This window comes from Lagenorhynchus albirostris, chromosome 1, assembly GCF_949774975.1.
Source record: "Lagenorhynchus albirostris chromosome 1, mLagAlb1.1, whole genome shotgun sequence".
Classification (NCBI taxonomy): Eukaryota; Metazoa; Chordata; class Mammalia; order Artiodactyla; family Delphinidae; genus Lagenorhynchus; species Lagenorhynchus albirostris.
Genome location: NC_083095.1, coordinates 141181792 through 141209525, shown reverse-complemented (window position 1 = coordinate 141209525; position 27734 = coordinate 141181792). Strand labels below are relative to the sequence as shown.

Genomic DNA, 27734 nt, shown 5'->3' with positions numbered 1-27734 from the left:
TGTGGCACACGGGCTTAGTTGCTCCACGGTATATGGGATTTTCCCCGACCATGGATTGAACCCGTGTCCCCTTCACTGGCAGGCAGATTCTCAGCCACTGCGCCACCAGGGAAGTCCCTGATCTAACTGTCTTTAAAAATCACTTTGGCTGCTGAGTGGAGGATGGACTAAAGGGGAGGCACTCTACAATGGGGCCGCTCCTTCAAGGGCATTTGGGCTGTATCTACCTAAATTTCAAACACACATACCCCAAGACCTTACCTTAGCAGTCCCACTAAATATTTGATCCTTAACTTCTGTGAAAATGTTCCAAGATATAGAACAAGGATGTCACTGCAACATTGCTTATAATGGTCCCAAACAAGTGACAGCCTAAACCTCTATCAGGAGGGAAGTTGTATAATACCTGTATCTCCAATAGTGCCATACTCTGCAGCCTTTCAGAGACGGGGCAGTGCTAATGGTGCTGGTCTGACATGTCCTCTGAGGTATAATAAATGCGTTGTTTTTATAAAAAGCAACTTGAAGTACAGTGTGTATAGAGTTACTACTTGCATTAAAAAAAAAAAAGTTGTACAGCTATATGTGCATGCACAGGGAAAATATCCTTGAGGATGCCCAGGAATCAGGTAGACATTTGTTGCCCCTGGGGAGGAGAACTGAGGAGTAAGCCCTTTATTTTTACTTTATACCTTCCTCGGCACTGTTTGAATTGTAAAATAGCCTTCTTAGGAAGGCTAAGCCAGGCTGGACCCAGGAAGGGCACACCTTGGCTTTGGTGTCAAGAGGTAATGGGAAGCCCCCTTATGTCCCCTCTCCTCCGTGGAGGCACCTGATCCCATCGAGGGGGTCAGGTTCCAGGGGCAGGGCCAACAGTCTGTCATGTCCTTCTGACCCCGGGGCCATGGCTGAACCAGAACTCACCCTGGCTGTCTTGCGGATGCAGGCAGAGTTCTGGGCTGAGGGCCGGGCAGAGGGACAGGCATGATGGGCTGGGGACAGTTGACCAAGATCAGTGGGCTCTGACCCCATTCCACTCTTGCCAAGAGCACATCCAGCCCAGTTGCAGGTCAGACTCCTCCCCTAGCGGAGGGCAGCCCAGCCTCTTCCTGCCCTGCACCTGGGAAGCAGCAGCCTTTCTGATGACTGGTTACCAGCTGCACCACCACCACCTTCCAGCACCACCGATTGCTCAGACCTGCAGAGTCTCTGCAAGGACCCTGCCTCGTGGCAGGGGGGCGGGGGGAGCACACCAGACGCCACCTCCCTACACAGCGCCTTCGAGGCTGGGAGTACATCCTGCAAAAAGCATTCAGTGAGCCCCAAAGGGGATGCGAGGTGACACGCAAACTCCCCCAAGGCTCAGGAAAACCAGGAAACATGGAAATCCTGCCCTGGAAGGATCCACATCTTCCAGCATGTCAGGGCCTGGGGCCTCAAGTTCTCTGCATCCCTTAGTACCTGACACTGTTTCCCACCCTTTGCAGAATGGAGCAGTCAAAGGGAAATGGAGGGGGTGTATTAGTTATAACAGCACTTGGAGAATCACAGAAACTGCTCACTGCACCCACTTCTGCTCAGTAACAGACCCTGCTTTTGTTGGTGCATCAGCTCCCAGCCTCCCTTACAGGGAGCGGTGGCCCTGGGACTGAGCTCAGCCAGGGACAGTGTGGAGATGCCTGAGTAGGGCTTGGGGAAGGTCCATCAAAGGGCTGACTCATCAGGAGCTTCTTTGACCCTGCCCCTGCCTCCCTGGTCCTTGCTGGAGCAAGAGGGCAGGGCTCCCCTGGGGGTGCAGGGAGGGCCTGGGAGAGTGATAGAGAGGCAGCCCTCCACGCCAGCCCTGGCTGCCTCCCTTCAGGCTTCTTGTCACCTCCTAGACAAGGAAAGTACTTTCTTGTTTAAGAAAATATTTTCCAGCTCTCTGTTACTAGGAGCCAAATGCAATTCATAAACTTTCAGGTACATTTTCCACTAGCCGAAACAGAGCCCTGAGACCTAACAGGTAATGACCTGGAGCTGGTCCTAACAAGCATCTGTTCAACTTTGGGCAGAGGGACCTGAGCAACAAGGGACTGGAACATTCTGTGGCCAGACAAGCCTGAGAGCTTACTTCTGCATCGTGAGCGTTGGGTATGGCCTGTAGATCTTGTCCCTGGAGCAACCACAGTTACAGAGGTGGGTCTGGGGCTTCATCCTAGTTGTCCAAACGCCAAAACTAAGGCTGTGGCATCCTGCAAGTTTAAACCTTCTACCCCAGGCAAGCTACCCCTCCCCTGTGGCTCTGTTTCCTACTCCGTGACATGGCCATGACAGGTCTTACCCTCCGTCAGGTTTGGTTCGGGACCAAGAGAGATAAGTATGTGACAGTCCAGCCCCACTCCTGACCTAGGGCCAAGACTCCCTCCCTGCCCCCCAGTCATGATTACCATGTCCCCTACCTGGGATGGGTACCCAGGACCCTCACCCAGGGGTACACAAAAGTCCTCTCTGCGAACTGCTTAAGGGAAACACAAGTGGTTCTGTTCCTGTGAAACAGCCCAACTTTAAGAATAAATCTGTTTTTTTCTGAAGTATCAAGAAGACTTCTCCTAACACCTTTATTTGAGAATTGAGTTAAGGTGTAACACACATCACAATAGATGAAAGCTGGTGTATGGATGTTAAGAAGGCAATAGGAGGGCTTCCCTGGTGGCACAGTGGTTGAGAGTCCGCCTGCCGATGCAGGGGACATGGGTTCATGCCCCACTCCGGGAAGATCCCACATGCCGCGGAGCGGCTGGGCCCGTGAGCCATGGCTGCTGAGCCTGTGCGTCCGGAGCCTGTGCTCCGCAACGGGAGAGGCCACAACACTGAGAGGCCCACGTACCGCAAAAAAAAAAAAAAAAAGAAGGCAATAGGAATGTTTAGGAGTCCTGTTGGGAGCACATACTTTAAAAAATGAAATAGGAGTAATAAATAGGCACACAAATAAAATAAAATAAATTTCCACTTTGCCATCCATGGTCTGTGTCATCCTCAAGGCAATCACCAATGCTCCCCAATCTTCTGGGCCTGTGATCTGGCTGCATCTTCCACCCCCAGCCTTCAGGAGAGACCATGTGACTAGTTCTGGCAAACAGGGCATGGGGTGAGTGGAAGGAGTGCCCATCACCTGGTGTGAGAGCACTGCATTATCTGTGTGAGACCCTCCAGGGTGCTCCCCACTCTGTCTCCAGGACCTGCAGCTATAGTTGGTCGTTGTTCAATCAGCCTGAGTCCTGGAGAGGTGACTCAGAGTGCCCCAACACCCCGCTATGGACACAGAGCAAGAGCAAGAAGTGAACCTTGTGGTTTGTTACCCAAGTTCACCTGGCCATCCTGCTTGATACAGGATGCCGACGTCCCATGCCCACCCCCCCCCCAGCAAACTCATACGTGGGTATCACGCCCTTGGCACCAGGCTCCACGGTGCTGTCCACTCTGCCTTGCTGTCTTCCCCAGACTGAGAGCTTCTCGAGAAAAGGGACAGGCAGGAGAGGTCTAAATGGGCAAAAAAGGCTCATCCTAAAAGAAAGGTAAGGCATGGGGGAACAGCACAATAATTTGTGAAACTGGGAACATCCATGTGATATCACAGCCTTCAGCTGTGAGACCAAGAGTTGGGACACTTGGTTGCCTTGAGAGGTGAGTCAGATAGCTAGGATGGGCTTTTTAAATCATGAGTGTTACTTATTTAAAAAGTAAATCAAAACTAGTATATAAAATCGTCAAAAACATTTTGGAGCTCTGTCATTAAAAGTGACTTATATAGTAGCCCTTTCATACATCACCATTCTCACATACGCCTCTAGCTCTTAGATCTGGACCTACTGCACTTCTCCACCAAAATGAAGCAGGGCTCTTTGGAAGGCAGCTGATTCCATGTCTGCACACACTCACACACATACGCACAGACACACAAACACATGAACATACAAACACACACACAAAAGCATACACACACTATTTAAATAGAATGGACTTGAGGCAAGCTGGATATCCAAGGATTTCAGGGGTAGTATTCAAAGGACAAAGGGGTCCACCTTAAAGGGAGGGGCTCACTCAGGCTGAGTTGTGGTGATATGTTAACTAGTTAACTGTACGTGTTAGGGAAGCATTGACCAAAACCACCCACCTTGACCAGGCACAGTGATAACCACTTGCGTCAGCTGTCTTGCAACAGGAGGTCCTGATAAGGAACATGGTGCTGCCACCAAAAACCAGGAGAATATGGGAGGGGCTGAAAGGAGGAAGGAGATACCAGTCCATATGTCCTACCAATCTCCCAGAATCCTTCTTTCTGGAATCCATCTTGGCTGAGATGTGAGCGCCACCAGGAAGAACCCTGAGTCAGACTGTGGGCCAAGCAAAGTGGCAAGAGACAACCCAGAAACTAACCCCATTACCATAAAACCTGAGACTGTGAGCCACATGGCAGATTAGTTCTCCTGGGTTTCCTTACCCTGCTGCTCTCTGCCCAGGCACCCCTTCCCAATAAAGTCTTTTGCTTTGTCAGCACATGTCTCCTCGGACAATTCATTTCCGAGTGTTAGACAAGAGCCCACTCTTGGGCCCCGGAAGGGGTCCCACTTCCTGCAACACAAGTTGTAAAAAGTTGGAATGATACTGTTACTAAGTCCAAGCTTGCTCTGCTCACCACACGACAAGCCAACAAGTCGGAGATGAGCTGTTGAGGCAAGGAAGACAACTTTATTTGGAAAGCTGGCAGACTAAGAAGATGGTGGGCTAGGGTCCCCAAAAACCATCTTATCAGGGTCTGGATGCCAGTTTCTTTTATAGAATCAGAGAGCGAGAGGCAGTGGGGAAGTAAAGTAAAAACGGCCATCAGCCTTGCGAAACATCTCCTGGGGGGACCAGCCTCAGTGAAGGGATGTGTTAATTTCTTCTTTCTTGCAGCCATTCACAGGTGGGCAGGATCAGATTGTCTCCCTGTGAGCTGAACAGAGGCACTTTAGTTTAACATTCTGGCAGAGGGGCAGGCTTCCCTGAGGTAGGGTATGATTATAATAACAAAAGCAACGAAAAGCAAAGTTAAAGTCAAAGAAACAGATCCAACATGGAGTCCGATTTAGCTCTTCCCAGTTACAATTCCCCACTGTCAATGTCCATTCCACAATCTTGTAGGATAAGGGGCAATGACCACTCTTAGCTACTTCCTGCTGTGTAGGGGCAGTGATGAGTGATCGTGGAATGGAATTCATCAGCACTGGGCAGGGGATAATTCTTAGAATTTTTAGTAAATAGTACAATTCTCAATTATTTGGACCTGATGCTGTGCTATTCAGTAGAACAGGATTAAACAAGTAGATGGACCCATCCTTCTCCATCTATAAGGAAATTGCAATCTCAATACATCCTTTTTGAAGAGCAACCTTTAGTCTTCTAAGGGTTCACAAACCCACTGCTCTCCAAGCCTCTCAGGAGTTGGGTCGTCTTCTGATGATGGTGGTGCAGCTTTAATCCAAATATGATGAATCCAAGGTTTTATCCCAGCCAATTTGACAGATTAATGCATGGTGAGTAATACCACATGTGGTCCTGTCCACCTTGCAGTCAGCTGGTGCTCAGGCCCTTGTTCTCTCCAGGTTTTAAGGAGGACTCGATCTCTGGGTCAGAAAGGATGCAAAGCTACCTCAGTTGGATAGGCAGATCTGCTGGAAGCAAACTCATGAACAGAGGTTAGGATAGTGCCCAAAGCTTTAACATAATTAGCAACAGCTATGTCTTTCAGAGCATTTACAGATTCCCCTACCCGGGCAGACACCTAGAATGGCCTACCATACAATATTTCATAGGGGCTTAATTTAACCCTGCTTCTGGAAGCCACTCTGATCCATAACAGGGTAACTGGCAATGCCTTATCCTAAGTTATATTAGCCTCTTGACATATGTCAGCAATGCTCCTTTTCAACGTATGATTCATTTTCTCAGATTTTCCTGTTGATTGTGGTCTCCAGGATGAATGTAACTTCCTATTAATTTGCAGTGCTTTAGCCACTTATTGGGTTATGCTAGAGACAAAAGCAGGTCCATTATCACTCTGGAGGGTGTTAGGTAGTCCAAACTGGGGAATAATTTCCTTAAGGAGGACTTTAACCACTTGGGAGGCTTTTTCTGTCTGGGTGGGATATGCTTCCACCCATCCTGAAAAAGTGTCCACACACACCAACAGGTATCTGAAGTTTCCCTCAATTTAAGGTATTTGAGTAAAGTCTATTTGCCAGTCCTCTGTGAGGCAGGTCGCTCTGTGCTGGGGCCCCATCTGGGGAGGTCTGACAACAGTTTTAGGGTTATTTTTAGCACAAATCATACAATTCCGAGTGACTCGCTGGATGGTCTTCTGTAGGTGAGTTCCCATTATATAATTTTAAATCCATTGCAGGTGGCATCTCTCCCATAACGGGTACTGTCATGAATGTGCTTCAGCACAGTGTCCAAGAGGGCCTCAGGAATCAAAACAGTTCCTAGTGCATTACATTTCCAGCCAGGTGAGTTACGGTCAAGAGTGAAACCCCACTCCTTGGCCCTCTCCTGTTCTTTTCTGAATACACTGGCTGATATTTTGACAAGTCAATCTGCGGAAGAAGTGACCCTATCATGGCTTGAATAATTACCTTTCTTTGCTGCTTTCTTTGCAGCTTGGTCAGCTAACCAGGTGCCCTTTATTGTGTGAGTGTCACCCTTCTGGTGGCCTGGGCAGTGCATTACGGCCACTTGTGAGGGATTATGGACTGCTTCTAATAGTGACAGGATTTCAGAAGCATGTTTTGTGCCTTTATTGTTTGAAGTGAGAAGCCTCCTTCCTTTCCAGATCGCCCCCTGAGCATGCACCACAGAAAATGCATAGCGGGAGTCTGTATATATTTACTCGCTTCCCTTTAGCGAGGAGCAGGGCTCTTGTCAGAGCAATGATTTCTGCCTTCTGAGCTGAGCTCCCCGGGGGCAGGGCTTTTGCTTCAACAATCCTTTTAAGTGTTACCACCTGGCTTGTGGTTATATACCCGTCATGTCGCCTACCTTTGTCCATGAAGCTGCTTCCATCGGTGAACAATTCCATATCTGGCTCAGCCAAGGGTAGGTCCATTAAGTCTGGTCTGCTAGAGTACACTAGCTCAATGACGTGTAGGCAGTCATGCTCTGGGGATTGTGCAGCATCAATCAGGAGCAATGTGGCTGGATTTAGGGCTGAAGTGACTTGAAGTCTTACGTTGGGATTGTCCAGGAGAACGGCTTGGTACTTTCCCATTCTCCCAAAAGTCAGCCAATAGGCCCCTTTCTGTTCCAGCAAAGAAAGGACATGGTGAGGAACATACACAGTGGTGGGTTGCCCTAGGGTAAACTTCTCAGCTTCCTGAAATCTGTCACAAGTAGCTGCTACAGCTTGAAGGCCAGGAGGCCACCCCTTAATAGTCTGTTCTAGTTGTTTTGAGAAGTAAGCAACAGGTCGGGGGATATTCCTCAGAGTTTGAATTAACACCCCAAGGCTTATGCCTTGTCTCTCATGTACATACAGTTTGAAAGGTTTCTTTAAGTCTGGTAGTCCCAAAGCCAGGGCTGAGACTAACTTCGTTTTTATCGTTTCAAAGGCTGTTTGGCACTCTCTAGTCCAAGTAAGGGGCTCAAGATCATGTCCCTTCAGTGCCTCATAGAGGGGCTTTACGATGAGCCCATTGCTTGGGATCCAAATCCGACAGAACCCTGCCATTCCCAGAAAGCCTCTCAGTTGTCTGTGGGTCTTGGATGCTCCTAAGCCTGCAATTGCCTGCTTTCTGTCAGGCAAAAGATCCTGCTGTCCTTGAGAGAGGACAAAGCCCAGATACGTGACTTGCTGTTTGCATATCCGGGCCTTTTTCTGGGAGACCTTATATCCACAATTAGCCAAATAGTTCAGGGTTCTGATAGTATTTTGTAGACATTTATTGTATGTAGGGCTCACTATGTGCAAGTCATCCACATATTGGAGCAAGAGTCCTTCGTCCAATATTAAGTCTCTAAGGTCTCTAGACAACGTCTCCCCAAACAAGGTAGGGGAATTCTTAACTCCTTGAGTCAGGACTGTCCAACAATACTGTTGGACTACCTGCGTTTCTGGGTCTTGCCATTCAACAGCAAATAGCTGCTGTGATTCTTCTACAATAAGAATGCAGAAAAAAGCATCTTTCAAGTCCAAGACTGAGAACCAGCCGTATTCTCCCAGAATAGTTGTGAGCAGAGTGTATGGATTAGGCAGCACAGGGTGTAAGTCTTGGACTACTTCATTAATAGCCCTCAAGTCTTGGACAAAGCGATACTCTACTGAGTTTGGCTTTTTGACCGGAAAGATAAGGGTGTTATATGGGGACCTGCAAGGTCTAATCAGTCCTGTTTTCAAAAACTTCTCCAGGATTGGCTGAATTCCCTTTTTTTTTTTTTTTTTTTGCGGTACGCGGGCCTCTCACTGTTGTGGCCTCTCCGGTTGCGGAGCACGGGCTCTGGACGCGCAGGCTCAGCGGCCATGGCTCACAGGCCTAGCCGCTCCGCAGCATGTGGGATCTTCCCGGACTGGGGCACGAACCCGTGTCCCCTGCATCGGCAGGCAGACTCCCAACCACTGCGCCACCAGGGAAGCCCTGAATTCCCTTTTGAGCCTTTTGTTTCAAAGGATATTGTTTTAGATTAGGTGTTTTTGGCCTTCCCCGGAGTGCCATCAGCCCACACTTCCAGCCTTACCTTTTCGTAGACCTCTGTGGGAAAAAGCCCTGTCTCCTTCTCTGGGGTTTCCATGAGTACCATTTGTAGGCTTAAAGTGTGCTCCGGTGGGACCCTGATGTCAAGCTGTTCTGGCGAAAAGGTTACTTGAGTGTTTAATTTACAAAGGAGATCTTGTCGCAGAAGGGGAATTGGACACTCTGTCATATATAAGAAGCTATGTCCCCCAGTTGGCATTCTAGAGCTTATAGAAACAAATGGTTCTCTACTTCTCCAGAAACTCCCATGACCAAGATAGACTGAGATGTTTTCTGTGCCACCTTGGTGTTTACCACAGAATATGTGACACCCATATCTATTAGAAAGTCAATCAACTTGTTCCCCACTGTCAATGTTACCCAGGGGTCTTGTGGGGAAATTAGAATCAGACGCCTCAGGTCCAAGGACCTCTTCATTCATTATCAGATTGCTCCTCTCTTTCTACCATATGAGAGGCTCCTGTCTTCTATTATTCTTTCATCAAGGGCATTTTCTTTTCCAATGCCCTTCCTCCTTGCAGTAAGCACATTGCTCCTTCCCCAGTGGTGTCTTACCTTCCTTTAGGTTACTCACCTTCTGGGAATTCAATGCTGCTGCCAGAAAAGGTACATTCCGTTTTGCATCTTCTTGCTTTTGTCATTGTTCCCTGTTGTTGAATACTTTAAAAGCAACATCTACTAATTGAGAAGGGTTCATTCCAAATACACCATCTAACTTCTGTAATTTTTTCCTAATATCTGGGGTGCTTTGCCCAATGAAAGTCATACATTCTCAGGGGTCTCGGGGTCTGCATCCATGTAGCGCTTATAAGCTTGATAAATCCTTTCCAGGAACTCTGATAGATCCTCATTTGGCTTTTGTTTTATCTCCTGAATCTTGTTTAAGCTCTTTTGTCTAGATACCCCCTTTTGAAGACCCACTAAAACACATCCCCTGTAGTGTTCTAGAAGTGGCATGCCCCCATTATTAGGATCCCAGTGAGGCTCAGCAATAGGGACTGCCAAATTTGCTTCTGGCGTTCCATTTGGATCCACTAAATGGAGCTGGTGCACTTCCTCTCTACCATCCTCCTTTCATCCTCAGTAGTCATTATATTCATAAGAGTGTGAATGTCTGCCCAAGTGGGATGGTAAGTGGCAAATATTGAGGTGAAAAGTTCAGCCATATGGAGTGGGTCCTCTCAGTAAGCAGGGTTATGGTTTTTCCAGTTAAGCAAATCCTAAGTCGGGAATGGATTCTGCATCCATAGGAGCCCAGCTGGCTGGCCATTTGCATTACAGACTCCTACAGGGTATCAGCGCAAGGGAAATTGCCTTGCTGCGGAAGTTGCTCTCAGTCCAAATTGGGTGCCCTGTCGGGTCTTAGATGGTGATACTAAACCAGGTCCCTCTGCCACCGGGGTTACCATAGAAACTGCTATTCAATCCCCATGAGTGGGGGAAGCAAGAGGTAGTGAAAGGGGTGAATATGTTGGCGCCATAGGGTGGGGCAGTTGGAACAACTGCCAGTGCATGCAGCCTGCTCGGCCAGTGGGGTAGCTGGATGGGCCACAGCGGGTGTTTAAGCACTGGAATAATATGTCCCCACTCTCGTTTCCCCCCCCTTCCCCTTGTAGAACAGGTTCTCCCTTGGGTTTCCTTTCAGACCGTTGTACCATAAGGTGGCAGTCCTCTGACTCCTTCTTCCTGATGCAATAGCATAAATGCTTCTACATATGGAATCTGACCTCTTTTCCCTGCTCTTTTGCAAAACACTTCTAACTGCCAGATCGTATGATAATTAAGTGAGCCATTCAGGGGCCCGTCGTTCTTCTGATCCTAACATATATTGGGTCCATACCCTATTACAATAGTATATCATGTCTTTCTTAGTCATAGGCTCATAGCTATGTTTTGCCCATTTATCTAATATATGCCCCAAAGGGCTATCCTTCAGGATAGATGGAGTATTTCCCTTTTTGATAAGTTTGATAACACCAAAACATGAAAGACGCAGACAAATTCCAACACAAAAAGCACAAACAAATTCTAGCATCAATGCACACAAAACCAAAAGAAAACCAAGACCAAAACCGACGAACTAGTTCCCAGTGAACCAGTTCCCAAAATCAGGTAGAGTCCAACAACAATTCCCCTCTCCAACAGGGTACCCCGACCAAACTGGCTTGTCCCGTAAAGGAAAAGCCCAAATTGAGGGGGGAATATGTTCCCAGTGTGCACGCCAGAGCGACTTACCGTCCAAAATCAAACTGAGTCCGACGACTCCTAGAAGTTTGTTGGTTCCTTGCTTCAACTGCCAAGCGCTGGGGTAGCTGGTGTCGCTTCAGGGTACTTTGAAGTGAAGATCCTCAGGACAAATAGACCTGGCAGCTGCTAGGGTCTTGCCCCAATATTCCTTGACTGGGGCCAGCTAGCCATGAGCCACAAGGCTCCTGACTGGCTAAGCCAAATTTGTTACCGAGTCCAAGCTTGCTCTGCTTGCCGCACGACAGGCCAGTAAATCAGAGACAAGGTGTTGAGGCAAAGAAGACGACTTTATTCAGAAAGCCAGCAGTCTGAGAGATGGAGGGCTAGGGCCCCCAAAAACCATCTTATCAGGGTCTGGATGCCAGTTTCTTTTATAGAATCAGAGAGCGAGAGGCAGTGGGGAAGTAAAGTAAAAACGGCCATCAGTCTAGCAAAACATCTCCCGGAAGGACCAGCCTCAGTGAGGGGATGTGTTAATTTCTTCTTTCTGGCAGCCATTCACAGGTGGGCAGGGTCAGATTGTCTCCCTGTGAGCTGAAGAGAGGCACTTTAGTTTAACATTCTGCCAGAAGCAGCAGGGTTCCCTGAGGCACGCCATTACGTATGATTATAATAACAAAAGCAACGAAAAGCAAAGGTTAAAGTCAAAGAAACAGATCCAACATGGAGTCCAATTTAGCTCTTCCCTGTTACAATACCAAAAAAAGAAGTTATTTACAGCATGTAAATTGTAGCTGTAATTTAAAAGATACGTATAATTTATGAGCACTTTTAAAGACAAGTATTATATAAACCGGTATTGGCTCCCTCTAGTAAGTGTAGAATATTAGCTTGTAAAACATTTTTTTGAGCGGCACCGGCGGCCGCAGCAGCGGGGTCTGCGGGCGGTCGGGGCTCCGGCCGGGGCGGCGGCACCATCTTGTGCCCGGGGCCGGTGGGGAGGCCGGGGAGGGGGCCCCGGGGGTCGCAGGAACGGCTTGGAGTCTGAGGAACTGGAGCCTGAGGAGCTGCTGCTAGAGCCCGAGCCTGAAGAGGAGCCGCCCGGCCCCGTGCCCCCCGCCCCGGGAGCTCCGGGCCCTGGGCCTGGCTCGGGAGCCCCCGGCAGCCAGGAGGAGGAGGAGGAGCCGGGACTGGTCGAGGGTGACCCGGGGGACGGCACCACTGAGGACCTGGAGCTGGAAGCGATCAAAGCTGGAGTCAGGGAGAGGGAGGAAGAAGCTGAGAAGCTAAAGGAGCTACAGAACGAGGTAGAGAAGAAGATGAATATGAGTCCACTTCCAGGCAATGCTGGCCCGGTGATCATGTCCATTGAGGAGAAGATGGAGGCAGATGCCCGTTCCATCTATGTTGGCAATGTGGACTATGGTGCAACAGCAGAAGAGCTGGAAGCACACTTTAATGGCTGTGGTTCAGTCAACCGTGTTACTATACTATGTGACTAATTTAGTGGCCATCCCAAAGGGTTTGCATATATAGAGTTCTCAGACAAAGAGTCAGTGAGGACTTCCTTGGCCTTAGATGAGTCCTTATTTAGAGGAAGACAAATCAAGGTGATCCCAAAACGAACCAACAGACCAGGCATCAGCACAACAGACTGGAGGTTTCCCGCGAGCCCGATACTGTGCCCAGACCACCAACTACAACAGTTCCCGCTCTCGATTCTACATTGGTTTTAACAGCAGGCCCCAGGGTCGTGTCTACAGGGGCCGGGCTAGAGCAACATCATGGTATTCCCCCCACTAAAAAAAGTGTATATTAGGAGGAGAGAGAGGAAAAAAAGAGGAAAGAAGGAGAAAAAAAAAAAGAATTAAAAGAAAAGAAAAAACAGAAGATGACCTTGATGGAAAAAAATATTAAAAAAAAAAAAAAAGATATACTGTGGAAGGGGGGAGAATCCCATAACTAACTGCTGAGGAGGGACCTGCTTTGGGGAGTAAGGGAAGGCCCAGGGAGTGGGGCAGGGGGCTGCTCATTCACTCTGGGGATTCGCCATGGACACGTCTCAACCGCGCAAGCTGCTCCCCCTGTTTCCCTGTCCCCCTTTGCTCCCTTGCGGGCTGCTCAAGGGTAGGTGGGCATGGGTGGTAGGAGGGGTTTTTTTACCCAGGGCTCTGCAAGGACACCAAACTGTTCTGCTTGTTACCTTCCCTCCATCTTCTCCCTAGCTTTCACAGTCCCCTCCTGCCTGTTCCTGTCCTGCCAGGTCTACCACCCACCCCACCCCTCTTTTCTGGCTCCCTGCCCCTCCAGATTGCCTGGTGATCTATTTTGTTTCCTTTTGTGTTTCTTTTTCTGTTTTGAGTGTCTTTCTTTGCAGGTTTCTGTAGCCGGAAGATCTCTGATCTGCTCCCAGCAGCTCCAGTGTAAATTCTCCTTTCCCCTGGGGAAATGCACTACCTTGTTTTGGGGGATTTGGGGGTGTTTTTTGTTTTTCAGTTTTTTGTTTTGTTTTCCTTTACCTTTTTTTCCCTTTTATTTGGAGGGAATGGGAGGAAGTGGGGACAGGGAGGTGGGAGGTGGATTTTGTTTATTTTTTTAGCTCATTTCCAGGGGGTGGGAGTTTTTTATTTAATATGTGTCATGAATAAAGTTGTTTTTGAAAATAAAAAATAATAATAATAAAAAACATTTTTTAAATCTGTGTAAGAGGAAAACACAAACTCAGGAAAAGTCATCTTGAAAGGAGATGACTATTGCCCTTGATGACCAGCTAGAAACAGGGTCTGCCGTGAGTGGTGGGCAGATCCAAGAGGAGAGGGGCCTGCACTCTCACCCTTCTGCCTGGAAAGGAACCTCAAGTTGTCCTTTCTGGAAGATGTGAACAAGATGTGTTTCTCATGATGCTAGCAGAGCAAATCATCATAGCCTGTGGGTGGGACAAATGGCAGTTAAAGAATGCCTCACTTTGGGAGGTGGACTACAAAAAACACAAAGCTTCATGAAAAGCTTGAGCTTGAAATGTCCTACAGATTCAGTGAGCAAACGCTTCATGAAGCTTGTGCAGTCACCTTGGGAGGAGCTGCCAGAAGCCCTGCCCAAGGGAATTATCCACAGCCCAGGTCCTCCATTATCAGCATCTGAGATCTTTTCTCACTGGGGTCTGGAAATAGCATCCTGGGATGTGATTTATAATAAGAAATGTGTATTTAATCTTTGTCTCAGTTTCTGGCACAGAGTTCCTAAAACCCTTGGAATTTCCTATGTGATAAGAGGGATAAAGGTGTCTTTTTTTATGTTAATGAGTGACCTTTGGATGCACCTAAGGGTAGGGACTGGTTGCCAGGAGAACCAACCATGTGATCGATGTGATTAGAGAGTTGGAATTTTCAGTCCCACCTCCTGACCTACAGGGAGGGGAGAAGGGCTACAGTTTGAATTAATCAGGAATGACCCATGATTTAATCAATCATACCTTTGTAATGAAGTCTCCATAAAAACCCAAAAGGACAGAGTTGAAGAGCTTCTGGGTTGGTGAACATATGGAAGTTTGGGGAGGGTGGGTGCACCCAGAGAGGGCATGGAAGCTCCACACTCTTTCCCTGTGCCTTGCCCTATACATTTCTTCCACCTGGCTGTTCTTGAGTTACATACTTTTATAATAAACTGATAATCTAGTAAGTAATATGCTTCTCTGAGTTTTGTGAGCCACTCTACCAAATCAGTCAAACCCAAGGTGGGGCTCATTGGAACCTCCAATCTACAGCCAGTCGGTTAAAAGCGCAGGTGATGACCTGGACTTGCAATTGGCATCTGAAATGTGTGTCAGGGGCAAGGGGATGGCAGTCTTTTAGGAATCTGATGCTATCTCTTGGTAGATAGTGTCAGATTTGAATTGAATTGTAAGACCTCCAGCTGGTGTCAGAGAATTACTTGGTGGTGTAAGGAAACCCCCTTCTCCCATATTAGAGTGCAGAACTCATACGTTGCAACCCTAGAAAGGCTCAGAAACCATAGGAAGAACTATGAATATGAATAAGAAGAAGGTTAGTGCAGAACAAGGAAGAAAAAGGTGAATCTAAGGCAGTAGGTAGCATTTGGATCACAGTTTTATAGTGAGTACAGCACTCGACTGTTAGCATGTTCAAAGCACTGAAGGTGGTCTGTATTTTAGACTTCGATTTTAATTGTTTATAAGTAGGATTCAATAAAATTTAAATAATGTTTAATTGGGGAAAATTGCCAATACTCAGGTGTTATGTGTTAGATATATAAGAAGTGTATTAATATTTAGAGATGGGTTATTTTTGCATGTTTAATAGATTCATGAGCCAGATAAACTGGGCATCAACAATGTACAGACAGTAACATGTGAGCCCAACAGCATGCACATAGCTGGCTCCCAGACTCACACCCAGGAAATGCTCACAATCCCAGAGTTAAATGAAGGCAGAGGGATGGCCATGGAGATGCTTTGGTTTTGCTGTCTTAAAATGCTGGAAATCCCCCATTTCTCTGACCTAGGGGCCAGAAAGATCCAGAGTATGACAACATCATTTCCAAGCCACCCCACTCCAGGATAGACACCCCCACCTTCCCTGCACCCACAAAGGACCCAGAAGAAGTGAGTAGTGGGAAGAAAGATCAGCACAGGTGCCTTGCTGGGCACACCTGTGTGATTCTGCAAAGGCAAACCTTCAAGGGGTGACACAGAGCTGCAATTTGGGAGGTCAGGGATGGCCTGACACCATCCCATGGGCCATGCACCTCTAGGACTTCCCTTCCCCACCCTGGGGACTGCAAAAAGGAGACACAGATGGGAGCCCATGGTCTGCATCATGGCCCACTGTAGGTAGAGTTTTTATATGTGTTCTTATCACCTTAAGATAGGTTGTTATAAGATGTTTTCTGTAAGCCTCCTGGTAACTACAAAGAATAAACCTGTAGTAGATAACACAAAGGTTAAAGAGAAAGAAATCCAAGCATAACACTGCAAAAAAAAAAAAATCACCAAATCACAAAGAAAGACAGTAAGAGAGGAAGAAAAGAATGAAAGAATGAGGGCTTCCCTGGTGGTGCAGTGGTTGAGAGTCCACCTGCCAATGCAGGGGACACAGGTTCATGCCCCGGTCCAGGAGGATCCCACATGCTGCGGAGCAGCTGGGCCCGTGAGCCATGGCCACTGGGCCTGCACGTCCAGAGCCTGTGCTCTGCAACAGGAGAGGCCACAACAGTGAGAGGCCTGTGTATCACACAAAAAAAAAAAAGAATGAAAGAACGACAAAAAAGCTAGAAAATAATGGAAAAGATGGCAATAGTCCTTACCTATCAATAATTACTTTAAATAGAAATATAATATTTTATAAGAACTATAAATGGAGTATAACCTTTAAAATTGTGAATCACTATATTGTACACCTGTAACTTATATAATATTGTACATCAACTATACTTTAAATATATGATTATAGATATATTATATATATATATATAATTCCCCAATCAAAAAAAAATGAGTGGCTGAATAAATAAAAAATAAGACCCAACTATATGCTCTTACAAGAGACTCACTTCAGCTTTAAAGCACACATATGCTGAAAGTGAAGGGATGGAAAAAGGTATTCTAGGCAATAGAAACCAAAAAAGAACAGGGGTAGCTATACTTACTTATAGCAGACAAAACAGACTTTAAGACAAAGACTGTAACAAAAGACAAATAATGTCATTATACAGTGACAAAGGGGTGAATTCATTAAGAGGATATAACAATTGGAAATATACATGAACCCAACATCAGAGCACCAAAAGATATAAAGCAAATATTAACAGATCTGAAAGGAGTAGACAGAAATACAATAATAGTAGGGGACTCCAATACCCCATTGCAACAATGGGTAAAACACCCAGACAGAAAATCATTAAAGAAACATTGGACTTGAACTACACTTTAGATCAAATCTGCCTAACAGACAAATACAAAACATTCCATCCAACAGCAGCAAAGTACACATTCTTAAGTGCACATGAAATATTCTCCAGGGTAGATCATATGTTAGGTCACAAAACAAGTCATAACAAATTTAAAAGATCGAAATTATAGTATTTTTTATAACCACAATAGTAAGAAACTAGACATCAGTAAGATAAGGAAACCTGGAAAATTCACAGATATGTGAAAATTCAACAACACATACCTGAGCAACCACTGGTCAAAGAAGAAATCAAAAGAGAAATTAAAAAAATATCTTGAAACAAACAAAAAATGGAAACACAACATATCAAAACTTATGGGATGCAATGCAGCTCTAAGGGGGAAGTTTATATTGATAAACACCTACATTAAGAAAAAGAAATATCTCAAATAATCTAACTTTACACCTCAAGGAACTAGAATAAAAAGAATATAATAAGACCAAAGTTAGCATAAAGAACAAAATAACAAAGGTCAGAGCAGAAGTAAACAATGGACTAGAAAAACCATAGAAAAATCAAAAGTGAGCTTGCTTTTTGAAAAAATAAACAATATTGACAAACACTTAGCTATACTAAGGAAAAAAACAGAAGACTCAAATAAATAAATCAGAAATGAATGAGGAGACATTACAACTGATACCACTGAAATACAAAGGATCATGAGAGACTAGTATGAACAATTATACCCCCAACAAATTGGATAACCTAGAAGAAATAGATAAATTCCTAGAGACATGCAATCTACCAAGACTGAATCATGAAGAAACAGAAAATCTGAACAGACAATAAAAAGTAAGAAGATTGAATCAGTATTCAAAAATCTCCCAACAAAGAAAAGTCCAGGACCAGGTGGCTTCACTGGTGAATTCTCCCAAAGATTTAATGAATTAATACCAATCCTTCTCAAACTTTTCCCAAAAATTGAAAAGGAAAGAACACTTCCAGACCCATTTTACAAGGTCAGCATTACCCTGATACTGAAGGCAGATAAGGACACTGCAAGAAAAGAAAATTATAGGCCAATATCTCTGAACATAGATGTAAAAATCCTCAACAAAATACTGGCAAATCAAATTCAACCGAATTCAAAAGATCATATACCATGATCAAATGGGATTTATCCCTGGGTTGCAAGGATGGTCCAACATATGCAAATCAATGTGATATACCACATTAACAGAATGAAGGATAAATATCATATAGTAATCTCAATAGATGCAGGAAAATCACGTGACAAAATTCAACAACATTTCATGATTAAAAAAAAAAGCTGTCAACATAATATGTTATATATGACAAGCCCACAGCTAACATCATACTCAACAAGACAAGGATGTTACTATCACCACTACTATTCAACATAGTACTGGAAGTCCTATCCAGAGCAATTAGGCATGAAAAAGAAATTAGAGGCATCCAAATAGGAAAGGAAGAAGTAAGATGGCCTCTGTTTGCAACTAACATGATTATATATATATAGAAAACACTAAAGATTACACACACACACACACAAACACACACACACACAAAACTGCTAAAACTAATAAACAAGTTCATTTAAGTTTCAGGATACAAAATCAACATACAAAAGTTAGTTGTGTTTCTATACACCAAAAACAAACTATCTAAAAATGAAATTAAGAAAATATTTCCATATTCAATAGCATTTAAAAGAGTAAAATACTTAAAAATAAATTTAACCAAAGAGATGAAAGATCTGTACACTGAAAACTATAGAACATTGATTAAAGAAACTGAAAAAGACAGGAATAAATAGAAGGATATCCAATGTTCCTGGATTGGAATAATTAATATTGTTAAAATATTCATAGCAATCTACAGATTCAATGCAACCCCTATCAAAATTCCAGTGGTGTATTCCACAGAAAGAGAAAAAAAAGTCCTAATTTTATATGGAACCACAAGATCCCAAATAGCTAAAGAAATCTCAAGCAAGAAGAACAAAGCTGGAGGCATTACACTTCCTGATATCAAACTATATTTTAAAAATATAGAAATCAAAACAGTATGATTCCAGGAAAAAAAAAAAAAAAACCAGACAGACTTGTGGGACAGAATTCAGAGCCCAGAAATAAACCCACTCATATATGATGATCAACTAATCTTTGACAGAATCACCAAGAATATACAATGGGCAAGGATTGTCTCTTCAATAAATGATCTTGGGAAAATTGAATATCCATATGCAAAAGAATAAAATTGGCCCCTTGTTTTACACTGGACACAAAAATCAACTCAAAGTGGATTTAAGACTTAAATGTTAGCCCTGAAATTGTAAAACTCCTAGAAGAAAACTCATTGACATTGGTCTTGGCGATGAATTTTTGGATTTGATACCAAAAGCATAGGCAACAAAAGCAAAAATAAACAACAACTACTACCACTACAGACAATAGCCATCAGGTATATGAAAAGATGCTCAACATCACTAATCACAAGGAAATGTGAATCAAAACCACAATGAGATATCACCTCACACCTCTTAGAATGGTTTTATTATAAAAAGTCAAGAGATAACAAGTGTTGGTGTGACTGTGGATAACAGAAACATATACTGTTGGTGGGAATGTAAATTGGTACAGCTGTTATGGAAAACAGTATGGAGTTTCCTCAAAAAAGAATTTAAAAGAGAACTACCATATAATCCAGCAATCCCACTTCTGGGTATATATCCAAAGAAAATAAAATCGATATCTTGAAGAGATATCTGCACCACCATGTTCACTGCAGCATCATTTCTAGTAGCCTAGATATGAAAATAACCTAAGTGTCTATCAACAGATGAATGGATAAAAAACAAATGGTATATATATACAAAGGGATATTATTCAGCTTTTAGAAAAAGAAGGAAATCCTTCATTTGCAACATTAGAGGTTGCAACACTGGAGGACATTATGCTAAATGAAATAAGCCAGAGGCAAGGGTGGACGCAAGATGGTGGAGTAGGAGGACATGGAGTTCACATCTCCTCACAACTAGGGTACCTAACAGGCACTGGTGGGGGACCCCAAACCCCTAAGGGGACAGGAGGAACCCCCAAGCTACCAGACCAGGGGTCGGGCCTGAACTCCTGTGGTGGGAGCACTGAGTCCAAACCACTGGACTAACAGAGAACCTCAGACCCCAAGGAATATTCATCAGAGTGAGGTCTCCCAGAGGTCCTAATCTCAGCACCAAGACCCAGCTCTACCCAACTGCCTGCAAACTCCAGTGCTGTAAGCCTCAGGCCAAACAACCAGTCAGACAGGAACACAGCCCCACCCATCAAAAAATGAGACAACAAAAAAATATGTTACAGATGAAGGAGCAAGGTAAAAACTTACCAAGACCAAATAAATGAACAGGAAATAGGCAACCTACCTGAAAAAGAATTCAGAGTAATGATAGTAAAGATGATCCAAAATCTCGGAAATAGAATGGAGGCATGGATCAAGAAAATACAAGAAATGTTTAATAAAGACCTAGAAGAACTAAAGAACAAACAGTGATGAACAACACAATAACTGAAATGAAACATACACTAGAAGGAATCAATAATAGAATAACTGAGGTAGAAGAATGAATAAGTGAGCTGGAAGATAGAAGGGTGGAAATAACTGCTGAGGAACAGAATAAAGAAAAAAAGAATGAAAAGAATTGAGGACAGTCTCAGAGACTTCTGGGACAACATTAAATGCACAACATTCGAATTATAGGGGTCCCAGAAGAAGAAAAGAAAGAAAAAGGGTATGAGAAAATATTTGAAGAGATTGTAGTCAAAAACTTCCCTAACATGAGAAAGGAAATAGCCACCCAAGTCCAGGAAGCACAGAGAGTCCCATACAGGATAAACCCTAGGAGAAACACACCAAGACACATATTATTAAAACTAACAAAAATTAATTTCAAAGAAAAAATATTAAAAGCAGCAAGGGAGACTTCTTTGGTGGTGCAGTGGTTAAGAGTCCGCCTGCCAATGCAGGGGACACAGGCTCAATCCAGGCAAGTCCCACATGCTGCAGAGCAACTAAGCCCCTGCACCACAACAACTGAGCCTGTGCTCTAGAGCCTGTGAGCCACAATTACGGAGCCCACATGCCACAACTACTGAAGCTCACATGCCTAGAGCCCACACTCCACAACAAGAGAAGCCACCCCAATGAGAAGCCTGCACACTGCAACGAAGAACAGCCCCTGCTCACCACAACTAGAGAAAGCCCATGCACAGCAATGAAGACCCAACACAACCAAAAAAAAAATAAAAATCATTAACCTCTAAAAAGTAAAAATAAAAGCAGCAAGAGGAAAAAACATTCAAGGTAATCCCCCTAAGGTTATCAGCAGATTTTTCAGCAGAAACTTTGCAGACCAGAAGAGAGTGGCAGGATATATTTAAAGTATTGAGAAGGAAAACCTACAACCAAGATTACTCTACCCAGCAAGGATCTCATTCAGATTTGGCAGAGAAATCAAAAGTTTCACAGACAAGCAAAAGCTAAGAGAATTCAGCACCACCAAACCAGCTTTACAACAACTGCTAAACACAAGAGAAGAAAAAGACCCACAGAAACAAACCCAAAACAATTAACAAAATGGTAATAGGAACATACATATTGGTAATTACCTTGAATGTAAATGGATTAAATGCTCCAATGGACTGGTGGAATGGATACAAAAACAAAACCCATATATATGCTGTCTACAAGAGACCCACTTCAGATTTAGGGACACATACAGACTGAAAGTGAGGGGATGGAAAAAGATACTCCATGAAAATGGAAATCAAAAGAAAGCTGGAGTAGCAATACTCATATCAGATAAAATAGACTTTAAAATAAAGACTGTTACAAGAGGTAAGGAAGGGCACTACATAATGATCAAGAGATCAATCCAAAAAGAAGATATAACAATTATAAATATTTATGCACCCAACATAGGAGCACCTTAATACATAAGGCAAATGCTAACAGCCATAAAAGGGGAATTCAACAGTAACACAATATTAGTGGGGGGTGTTAACCCACTTACACCAATGGACAGATCATCTAGACAGAAAATAAATAAGAAAACACAAGTTTTAAATGACACAATAGACCAGATAGATTTAATTGATATTTATAGGACATTTCACCCAAAGTGGCAGGATACACTTTCTTCTCAAGTGCACATGGAACATTCTTCAGGATAGATCACATCTAGCATCATGAATCAAGCCTCAGAAAAATTAAGAAAATTGAAATCATATCAAGCATCTTTTCTGACCACAACTCTGAGATTAGAAATCAATTACAAAAACAAAAAAACTGTAAAAAACACAAACGCATGGAGGTTAAACAGTGTGTTGTTAAATAACCAAGAGATCACTGAGCAAATAAAAGAGGAAATTTAAAAATCCATAGAAACAAATGACAATGAAAACACGATGACCCAAAACCTATGGGATGCAGCAAAAGCAGTTCTAAGAGGGAAGTTTAAAGCAATTCAATCTCACCTCAAGAAACAAAAAAACTCAGGTAAACATCTAACCTTATACCTAAACCAACTAGAGAAAGAACAAAGAAAACCCAATTTTAGCAGAAGGAAAGAAATCATAAATATCAGAGCAGAAATAAATGAAATAGAAATGAAAACAAGAGCAAAGATCAATAAAACTAAAAGTTGGTTCTTTGAGAAGATAAACAAAATTGATAAACATTTAGCCAGACTCATCAAGAAAAAAAGGGAGAGGACTCAAATCAATAAAACTAGAAATGAAAAAGGAGAAATTATAACTGACACTGCAGAAATACAAAGGATCATAAGAGACTACTACAAGCAACTACATGCCAGTAGAATGGACAACCTGGAAGAAATGGACAAATTCTTGGAAAGGTACAACCTTCCAAGTCTGAACAAGTAAGAATTAGAAAATATAAACAGACGAACCACAAGTAATGAATTTCAAACTGTAATTAAAAACCTTCCAACAACAAAAGTCCAGGACCAGATGGCTTCACAGGTGAATTCTATCAAACATTTAGAGAAGAGCTAACACCTATCCTTCTCAAACTCTTCCAAAAAATTGCAGAGGGAGGTCATCATCACCCTGATACCAAAACCACACACAAATAACACAAAAAAGAAAATTACAGACCAATATCACTGATGAACATAGAGGCAAATATCCTCAACAAAATATTAGCAAACAGAATCCAACAACACATTAAAAGGATCATACACCATGATCAAGTGAGATTTATCCCAGGAATGCAAAGATTCTTCAATATACGCAAATCAATCAATGTGATACACCATATTAATAGATTAAAGAATAAAAACCATATGATCAGATCGATTGAAGCAGAAAAAGCTTTTGACAAAATTCAACACCATTTACAATAAAAACTCTCCAGAAAGTGGGCATAGAGGGACCCTACCTCAACGTAATAAAGGCCATATATGGCAAACCCACAGCCAACATCATTCTCAATGGTGAAAAACTGAAAGCATTTCCTCTAAGATCAGGAACAAGACAAGGATGTCCACTCTCGCCACTCTTGTTCAACATAGTTTTGGAAGTCCTAGACACAGCAATCAGAGAAGAAAAAGAAATGAAAGGAATCCAAATCAGAAAAGAAGTAAAACTGTCACTGTTTGCAGATGACATGATACTATACATAGAAAAGAAGATACCACCAGAAAACTACTAGAGCTAATCAATGAATTTGGTAAAGTTGCAGGATACAAAATTAATGCACAGAAAACTCTCACATTCTTATACACTAACAACGAAAGATCAGAAATAGGAATTAATGAAACAATCCCATTTACTATTGCAACAAAAAAATAAAATATCTAGGAATAAACCTACCTAAGGAGGCAAAAGACCTGTACTCACAAAACTTTAAAACACTGTTGAAAAAAATCAAAGATGACACAAACAGATGGAGAAATATACCATGTTCTTGGATTGGAAGAATCAACATTGTGAAAATGACTCTACTACCCAAAGCAATCTACAGATTCAGTGCAATCACTATCAAATTACCAATGGCATTCTTCACAGAATTAGAACAAAAATTTTACAATTTGTATGGAAACAGAAAAGACCCTGACTAGCCAAAGCAATCTTGAGAAAGAAAAATGGAGCTGGAGGAATCAGGCTCCCTGACTTCAGACTATACTACAAAGCTCAGTAATCAAGATAGTATGATACTGGCACAAAGACAGAAATATAGATCAGTGGAACAGGATAGAAATCCCACAGATAAACCTACACACCTATGGTCACCTAATCTATGACAAAAGAAGCAAAAATATACTTGGAGAAAAGACAGCCTCTTCAATAAGCGGTGCTGGAAAAACTGGACAGCTACATGTAAAAGAATGAAATTAGAACACTCCCAAACACCATACACAAAAATAAACTCGAAATGGATTAAAGACCTAAATGTAAGTCTGGACACTATAAAACTCTTAGAGGAAACATAGGCAGAACACTCTTTGACATAAACCACAGCAAGATCTTTTTTGACCCACCTCCTAGAGTAATGAAAATAAAACCAAAAATAAACAAATGGGACCTAATTAAACTTAAAAGCTTTTTGCACAGCAAAGGAAACCATAAACAAGACAAAAAGACAATGCTCAGAATGGGAGAAAATATTTGCAAATGAAGCAACAGACAAATGATTAATCTGCAAAATATACAAACAGCTCATGGAACTGAATATCAAAAAAACAAACAACCCAATCAAAAAATGGGTGGAAGACCTAAATAGACATTTCTCCAAAGAAGACATACAGGTGGCCAAGAGGCACATTAAAAGATGTTCAACATCAGTAATTATTAGAGAAATGCAAATCAGAACTACAATGAGGTATCACCTCACACCAGTCTGAATGGCCATCATCAAAAAATCTACAAACAATAAATGCGGGAGAAGTTGTGAAGAAAAGGGAACACTCTTGCACTGTTGGTGGGAATGTAAGTTGATACAGCCACTGTGGAGAACAGTATGGAGGTTCCTTAAAAAACTAAAAATAGAACTACCATATGACCCAGCAATCCCACTACTGGGCATATACCCAGAGAAAACCATAATTCAAAAAGACACATGCGGGCTTCCCTGGTGGTGCAGTGGTTGAGAGTCCACCTGCCGATGCAGGGGACATGGGTTCGTGCCCCAGTCCGGGAAGATTCCACATGCCGCGGAGCGGCTGGGCCCGTGAGCCATGGCCGCTGAGCCTGCGCGTCTGGAGCCTGTGCTCAACGGGAGAGGCCACAGCAGTGAGAGGCCTGCGTACCGCAAAAAATAAATAAATAAAAAATAATGTATTGTGTGCTTGAAATTTGCTAAGAGATCTTAAGTGTTCTCACCACACCAAAAAAAGTGGTAACTATATGAGGTAATGGCTATGTTAATTAGCTTGTGTTAATCATTTCATAATATACACATGTATCCAAACATCATGTTGTACACCTAAATATGTACAATTTTTATTTGTCAATCCCACTTCAGTAAAGCTGGGAAGAAAAATAACGTGGGTGTGGCAGGGCAGGGCATGTTTCAAATCCAGGAGGTGCTTCTCCTAGTGCCCTGGAGAGCCTTGTCTTGCCTCTGACCTTCAAGCACACACGGGTCCCTTATGAGAATCCTAAACAACTCTGCACGGTGGCCTGGTTTCCACTGCACAGGGACACAGGGACCAGGAGCTAGCTTCTCACTTCCTCTGTGCTACACAGAACAAGGTGACATCTTTCCCACCCACCTAGAACAGATCCTCATCTTCAAGTCCAGGGCTGGTGTGAGACTAGGGAAGGAGGGAGCAGGGAGAAGGGGGCAAGAGGAGAGTGGAAGCTTCTGCAGGCGATGTAGATGTAGCAGAAGGACCTAGAAAAGACCTCCACCTCTGAAATAGCTGGGTCAGGTCACTGAAGCTTCAAACCAACTGCAGCTGGAAAAGTGAAAATAAATTAGCCTTTAATCTGAATTGTATTTATAACAATGGCTTAAATTTGATCCAACGTACGCTACGTGTTTGCTGCCTTCAGTGGAGCCTGGAGAGCAGAGAATGGGCTCAAACTCAACCTACTCCTCAGTGAGGGTGACGTTCCTCCCCAGGAGGCTGTTGGGTGGGAACCCAGGGCCTTTGCCATCTCAAGAGCCAGGGGCTGCACCCCTTCCAGCAGCCAGTCTGCCCATCCCCTAACCTCCTGCCCTTTAAGCTTAGAATTAGCAATTTCCTTTTCATTCACTTTCATTTTCAGGGATTGGAACTGAGAGAACATTGAACTAGTGCGATGTGGTGAGCAGCAGCTGGGGCGAGAGTCAGAAAACCAACCGGGCCTTCTTTCCTTCTACCACCTTATGGCAGGGTGGCCCCCACAGCCCCTCTCCTGTGACCTCCAACCACTCCATCCTGCCCACCTCCCCCGTACTAACAAAGAACCCATGGCATGTGCTCAGTAAAACACTGAGCCCAGCATGAGGAGGCTAGAGGGGTCCTTAGGACAGAAAGACCACCCCCTGAGCACAGGGCAGGGGTCGCCAAGAACAGGGTCTCTGCCTGGCCCTAAGGTCGGCCTCTCTAAACCCCAAAAGCCAATGCCCAGGGCTTTCATCCCAAACCTCCTTTCAGGGTTGCTGAGGACTAAGGGAGTCTCTGTTCCCCAGTGTGGTGGCTATGGTGGGTCTGGAGATGCAGGGATACCCAGATTCAAATCCCGCTTCTGCTGACTGCCCTAAAGGCCCAGGGTGGGCTTCTCAGGCTCTTAGGTCCTGCATCCTCCTTCACAGAGGGCAGTGACTTAGTTCTAGGCTCACAACAGGGGTAGGTTAAAGGGAAGGTCTCTGTGTCCCAGCAGTGTGTGTGTGTGTGTGTGTGTGTGTGTGTGCGTGTGTGTGTGTGTGTGTGTGTGTGTGTGTGAGTGTGTGTGGGCAGTGTTCACACAGGCCTGGAACAGCAGATTGTAAGGATGTGTTCATAGGCTGACCTTCTGCTGTGGAGAGAACAGCATGGGCGTGAAAACCCTCAGGAGACAACACCCCTCGAGGATGGGGTTAGGGGAGGTGCCGCAGGCCCCACCCTGGTCCCAGTGCGCAGGCCAGGTGCCAGCTGGAGGCTTCTGAGCCTTTCCTATTGATACTTCTTGGATGACATCCACAGAACATAGCTGAAAACCCCTATCTCTCTTCTCTCTCTCTCTCTCTCTCTCTCTCTCTCTCTCTCTCTCTCTCTCACACACACACACACACACACACACACACACACTCGCGCATGAGCCTGTACACCTTTCCTCATGTTGGCACCATTGGGGCCGATGGTGGTGTCAGTCCCTGGTGGGAGAGCCTGTCTGTCTTTCTGTCCACTTCTGCTCATGCCAGGGAGGAGACCGGGCCCAGAGGCATGGCTGTAGGCATGCACCTCTTCACCTCCTGCCCATGGCTGTCCATGATAAGGGATGAGAGCTGAGGGGCCCAGTTCTCCAGGCAACAAGGCCCTAAAGAGGAATTCCAATCGCTTGAAGCAGGGCAGGCTGTATACAAAATCATGACAGGACATTCCCTTCTTCATCCCCTCCTGGTCCTCAGGAATGGGTTACATCAAGGTCAGCAGCTGGGCTTGGAGGACCTATGTTATGGGGAGACAGCTGGGTGAACCCTGAGCCAGGGGAACATGGAGGTTGGGGTACAGATATCCCTCTTGGAAAGCCACTCCTCTCCAGCCATCTTTAGTCCCCGGATGGAGATGGTGGCACCCTTGGGTAAGGCCCAGGGCTGGGCCCTGCCTCTCCCACACTGGAGGAAGAACTTGGCCAACCATGG

The 27734-nt window shown here is 44.3% G+C and overlaps 2 protein-coding genes across 2 annotated transcripts in view; both read left to right on the top strand.

The window, feature by feature from the left end:
- LRRK1 (leucine rich repeat kinase 1) overlaps positions 1 to 27734 on the top strand; it is a 166792-nt gene that overhangs the window by 124431 nt on the left and 14627 nt on the right. The gene's annotated exons all lie outside the window — the stretch shown is intronic.
- On the top strand, positions 905 to 13576 carry LOC132512667 (polyadenylate-binding protein 2-like). The gene is made up of 2 exons (XM_060136813.1): positions 905 to 982; positions 11885 to 13576. Exons 1-2 carry the CDS (start codon positions 905 to 907, stop codon positions 12455 to 12457), a joined length of 651 nt encoding a protein of 216 aa, XP_059992796.1. The 3' UTR covers positions 12458 to 13576.